Source organism: Populus euphratica, unplaced genomic scaffold, assembly GCF_000495115.2.
Source record: "Populus euphratica unplaced genomic scaffold, PopEup_1.0 scaffold99.1, whole genome shotgun sequence".
In the NCBI taxonomy this organism is placed as follows: domain Eukaryota; kingdom Viridiplantae; phylum Streptophyta; class Magnoliopsida; order Malpighiales; family Salicaceae; genus Populus; species Populus euphratica.
Window position 1 is genome coordinate 249,708 of NW_011499902.1, and position 6,246 is coordinate 255,953.

The window sequence follows — 6,246 nt, forward strand, 5'->3', positions numbered from 1 at the left end:
CAAAAAAATGCTTGCCTCTTTGCTCTAAGAAAATTGAAGGTGATTAAAATTTAATAATGATGTAATGTATAAAAATTAAATTTAATATTAGAAATATCATGATATCTATAATTTTTATTGATTATTAAGTTGATTATAGATGAAAAAACCCTATTATATAATGGAGAAAATTATAAGAATTCAATCGCCTAAATTGAACCTATAAGGATGTTTTTGTGAAAAATAGATACCACTTTAACCTTTAATATCATTATTTTTAATAAAAAAAAAAACTTTTAAAAATTCGTGCTTTTTTGTTGTGCCTATAAATTAAATTAATGTTCATCAGTTGATTCACTAGACAACCCTCCAGTCTGCAACTCTTAATATTGTTTTCCCTGTCTGTAGTGTATTGCTTATAAGTTGATTGATCACCACCAACCATGGCTGTGATGATGTTGGTGTTGACAAGTCTATTAGTTATATTCATCCTTTCATTTCTCAAGGTTGCATATGACACCATATCATGTTATTTTCTTACACCAAGGCGCATCAAGAAAATCATGGAGAAGCAAGGAGTGCGTGGCCCAAAACCCCGCCCTCTCACCGGAAACATCCTAGACGTTGCCGCTTATGTTTCTAAATCAACTTCCAAGGACATGGATCACATCACTCATGACACAGTCAATCGTCTCCTGCCACATTATGCTGCTTGGTCTAAACAATACGGTATGCAAGCATATCTCACTGTCGAGACGATGGGACTTGAACCGGAGACTTAATCCATTGTTTTACTGAAAGAAAAACCTTATATTTGCTCTCCTTTTTTGTTTTTTTACAGGGAAAAGGTTCATATTTTGGAATGGGGTAGAGCCACGGCTGTGCATATCGGAGACTGAAATGATCAAGGAACTTTTAACAAAGTATAGCACGAAATCTGGAAAATCATGGCTGCAGAGAGAAGGAACAAAACATTTTATTGGTCGTGGTTTGTTAATGGCTAACGGCAGTGACTGGTATCATCAACGCCATATTGCGGCGCCGTCATTCATGGGAGAAAGGCTCAAGGTTAATATATAGCTCATGAAATGATTCATATTGTTGGTATTTGATTCGTTTTTAATGATTGAAGTGCTGGTAAAAATGGTGGGTTAACTTAGATTTTTTATTTTCCTGGTTATGAAGAGCAAAGCAGGGCTGATGGTGGAATGCACAAAGAATATGCTCCAATCACTGCAAAATGCAGTAGAATCAGGCCGAACAGAGGTAGAAATTGGTGAATACATGTCTAGAGCTACTGCTGATATAATTTCAAGAACCCAATTCGGTAGTAGCTATGAAAAGGGGAAGCAAATATTTCATCTCTTAACAGAATTGCAAAGTCTTTGTCATCAGGCAAGTAGGCACTTGTGCCTTCCTGGAAGCCGGTAGGTCTTATTCAGAGAAATAGAATTTATTTTTTTCATTTTTTATAATCTGATTCTATATCTGATAAAAAGTAGTGTATGGATTTCTTTTACGTGGTCATTTTTTTTCCTTTGATACTCTTCTTTCTCTTTCAAGTCAGTTCTGACTCTTCAGAAATTTACTAGTGATTCCTTGTCTGCAACAACTTGCATTAACAATAGATTCGGGGTCATATGGGATTAAATTTTGATGTATTCCTCTAACAGGTTCTTTCCAAGCAACTACAACAGACAAATAAAATCTAAGAAGATGGAGGTGGATAGATTACTGCTGGAGATTATACAAAGCCGGAAAGATTGCGTAGAGATCGGCAGAAGTAGTTCTTATGGAGATGATTTACTGGGGATGCTTCTAAATGAGATGGAGAAGAAGAGAAGTGATGATTTTAATATAAACCTGCAGTTGATTATGGATGAATGCAAGACATTCTTCTTCGCTGGACATGAGACAACTTCTCTTTTACTCACATGGACAGTCATGCTTCTAGCTAGCAGCCCTTCCTGGCAAGAAAAGGTGAGAGCAGAGGTGAGAGAAGTCTGCAATGGTGAAACTCCTTCAATCGACCATCTTCCCAAATTCAATCTGGTAAGTAACAATTTATCAAGCCTTTCAAAATCCGTCCCCTTTACCCTAAACCATGCAAAACAGCGGGGGCTTGATTGGCAGTAAAATCCATGGTGTAGGGAGGTATAATTATACTGAAATCCAACACTATGATTCTAAATGTAATTTTCTCTAGCTTCATGAAGAATTCAATTGTAAATTGACGCTTGAGCTGTTTACAGTATAGATAGAAAATTGTCCTGTCAACTGATAAGATAGTTGTCATTGCCTAACCTTTCTAAAACTTTTAACTAAAAGTTGTACCTACCAAATCCTACTTGCAGCAGTATAATTAGCAATGACTAACTTCCTCAGATAAGCTAAAGAATATCAGTTTTAAATATTTTCATTTCTCTCTCTTTTTAAGGTAGCAAATCTTTTTGCCATTAAAGAGAACTAGACAAAATGCTCTTGTACTATTGTGCTTTTAGCTAGCTGGTGGCACTCTGTTATGGATGACAACGACAAGTCTAGGGTCATTTCCAAAGAAAATATAGAGCCACCACCATCTAATTTAACAAATCAGGCCTTATAGTTCATGGTTCACCACTCCAGAGCTCGTTTTTCTAAGCTAGATTGCTTCGAGGTATAGTTTAATGGAAGAAGCCAAAGAATCCCAATATTGATTAATCCATTTAACAGCCTAGCTGCCGACCTAGTGATGATTAAAATGGAATCATCCTAAATGAGTCAAAAGGGATTTCGCATTCTTTAGGTTCAATCAGGTTGGTATGGTCAACAGAGGTCCTATAGTGACCATGTAAAGTTTTGTACCTTCCATTGAAGCCAAAAACCAGCTACATTCCTTGCCTTTTGATTCCCCGATTATATCTGGTCAACTAACTTGTATACGAACTTCTTTCCTTTGCTGCAGCTAAACATGGTTGTAAGCGAGTCTCTGAGGCTCTACCCATCGGGGACTCTGCTCCCTCGAATGGCCTTCGAAGATATTAAGCTAGGTGATCTTGATATTCCAAAGGGGCTACAGATATGGATTCCGGTTCTAGCAATTCACCACAGCGAAGAATTATGGGGAAAAGATGCAAATGAGTTCAATCCTGACAGATTTGCCTCCAAGTCATTTGCTCCTGGACGGCATTTCATCCCTTTTGCGGCCGGACCCCGGAATTGTATAGGCCAATCCTTTGCTATGATGGAAGCTAAAATCATATTGGCCATGTTGATTTCCCAGTTTAGCTTCAATATTTCAGATAGTTACCGCCATGCTCCCGTTGTTGTCCTTACAATAAAGCCAAAATATGGGGTTCAAGTTTACTTGAAGCCCTTGAATTCGTGAAAAAGATTTTTTCATTATATTACAGTCAAGAAAGAAATTAGATGTCTAACTAGTGAAGTTTGTGATCTCAATTTTGTAAATAAGGTGATATAGCCTCTAATAAAATCAAAAAAGCACAGTGAGAGAGATTTTGTGCAAACATGCCTTTGCCTGTCCATTTTTCACAAGTAATTAACTGTGCTAATTAACTTCTAAATTAGCAAAATATCCTAACTACTCAGTGTAATCTAAGACCAAATTAATTTAAGGCGAACTTTTGTGAAGCCAAAAAAACTCAGTGGCCATCCAATGAAGGAAGGAGAGAGGCACTACAGGCATGCTTAAGAGGTCAAATTAAGCCAGTAGAGTATCTAAAGGCGATGAAAAACGAGTGTGAGTGCTGTGTAGATCAGCCTGAGGTGCTCATGGAAAAGACTAAATAAAGAAACAAATATGTGAAGAGGGGAAAAAGGGTTTCTTCTTTAGCAATTGATGCCCATAACACTTGTAAAGATAACTATGATTCTTCCATTCTTTTCTCTCCAATTAGATCTTGATTTAGGTAAGTGCTCTAACTTTCTCCGCTGATAAAACAAATAGCAAGGCCAGCTTGCGTAGGGCAATTTGGCCCCTAAAAAGGATGCTTTCAGATCAGCCAGTGCCCTCCCCCCCATCATATACTTCCTGCACCTGCAGCCTCTTATTCTGCTCCTTCCACTACTCATTTCCTACTATTATTTTTGCTTTAACTTACTATTTATTTATTCCTCTTTTTTTGTCACTGTCCTTCCTCACTTTGCACGAGAAACTCCAACTATCTCTCTGTTCTTAAGATGAGATTATCTTTTATACATCGAAATTACTGGTATCAAGTAGATTATATACACCTCGACCGACAATTATGTTATTAATGAGATGAACAGAAGAAGATCACAGAAAAATCATAGTAAAGATCCAAGAAGAATATGTTAGTAAATACCATAAAAGACTACATCTTAAGTAGAAGGAAATTGTTATGATAAACGTAACTCCACTTTAAGTGATTTTGTTTGGTCCGATTGTTTCTCCAAAATCAAAGCACGAGCTGTCGAGCTCGATGTTATTCAAATTTCTCAAGTTTTAATACATATTTTTCTTAATTAATCACTAATTTGAGGAGAACAAAGTACATATATATTTTTAGTGACTAGTAAATCTTTTAGAAGGGATTATTATAAGTATATTTAGCAATCGAATATGATCAAATCGTCATAACTTGGTAAAGGATGTAAATTTATATTTAAAAATTCGCCCTCCCGGCCATGGAACCATATTTCTGGTTTATAAAAACAAACACTTGACCCTAAGAGAATTCTTTAATGGTTAGGATATATATCGAATTTCTTCTTGGAGATCAGATCTCTGGCTCTAGTTTTGAGAAAGGTGAGTGGGATTTTTATTTATTTTATTTTGTAACATATGAAATTGGTTTGTTTTCATTGTGTAGCCTAAGCTTTTTAAATTTTTATTAACCAGAAAAAGAATTATATTGATCAAATATTTACTGTTTCATTGTTGTAATTAAAACCTTGTCGAGATTAAAAATGAAATGATCGATAAGGATATGAATTATTGTTCATCACAAGTTCAAACCAATGGGTTAATTACTCTGTGAATCAAAAGTAACTATTACTTGCAGAGCATAAAATAAGTAGTAAAATTGGTAAGCGTAGCCATTGAAAAGGTGTTGATACCAAGTTCCAACACGGCTGTCTATTTTCTTTACATGTCACTGGGGAAGGCAATGGATATTTATTATTAACAGTTAAGAAATTTAAATATTTATAAAGATCTGTATAGATATTTTTTTATTTAATTATTAATTATTATTTAATAAAAAATAAAAAATAAATATTATACGTGTGTGTTTTATGTCAATATGTATATATCATATTATATTAAAAAAATCTAAATATATCTATATAATATAAATATATTTCAAGTTAGGTTTAGGCAAATTTAGAATTAAATCTGACAATATTCATATTCTATGCCTGTTACATATATTTCAAGTTCGGTTTGAATTAAATTATTTTTTTGAATATCACCAACTTTGATTGCTCTATCTACATACATACGAGATACATGATGTAAATCATTCATGAAATCGAATTAAAACTAGTTGTGTAGAAGTTGAGATAATTATTTGAAGCTATATACTTAGTTAACCAAACTAGGTTACAGTCCATTCCATGTTTTAAAACATTGCAACATGGGAGTCTAAATTTGCGGATTACAAGCAAATGGTAATCATTTTCACAAAAAAGCAGTCGTTAGTTTGAAAATGTGAAAATTTGTAATGAAAATGGAAGAAAGGCAATCCAGAACACATGATCCAACTAGCCGAAGGAATAAAGATCATTTTTTTTTTCTGTCATGCATTAAACCTATAGATATAGGAGTCTCACGACCTACATAGAATTATTTTCTTTCAAATTAGCCAAATGTTGGGTTCAGATATATAAAGATCTGATGAGCTGACAAACTAACCATCTCTAAGTTTAGTCAAACATTAAGCCCATGCTTTTTTTATCTCTAAAGAATCTTAGGTTTCATATTTTAATTTCATATGATAGAGATAGTTTACTTATATGTTAGCTTCTTTATCCATAAAGATATTTATGAATTATAAATATACTAGAATCCTTCAAATGGGGCTCTGCCATGCATTAAACCTATAAATATAGGAGTCTCGTGACCTACCTAGACTTATTTTCTCTCAAATTAGCCAAACATTGGGCTCAAATATATAAAGATCTGATGAGTTGACAAACTGATCATCTCTAAGTTTAGTCAGACATTAAACCTGTGCTCTTTTTATCTTTAAAGAATCTTAGGTTTCATATTTTAATCTCATATGATAGAGATAGTTTATTTATATG

The 6,246-nt window shown here is 34.2% G+C and overlaps 1 protein-coding gene across 1 annotated transcript; it reads left to right on the forward strand.

Moving 5' to 3' along the window:
- Positions 1-338: 338 nt before the first annotated feature.
- On the forward strand, positions 339-3,350 carry LOC105132990 (cytokinin hydroxylase). The gene is made up of 5 exons (XM_011036756.1): positions 339-708; positions 821-1,047; positions 1,165-1,406; positions 1,653-2,031; positions 2,924-3,350. The coding sequence occupies exons 1-5, from the start codon at positions 423-425 to the stop codon at positions 3,344-3,346; spliced, it is 1,557 nt and encodes a 518-aa protein (XP_011035058.1). The 5' UTR covers positions 339-422; the 3' UTR covers positions 3,347-3,350.
- The last annotated feature ends 2,896 nt before the right edge of the window (positions 3,351-6,246 follow it).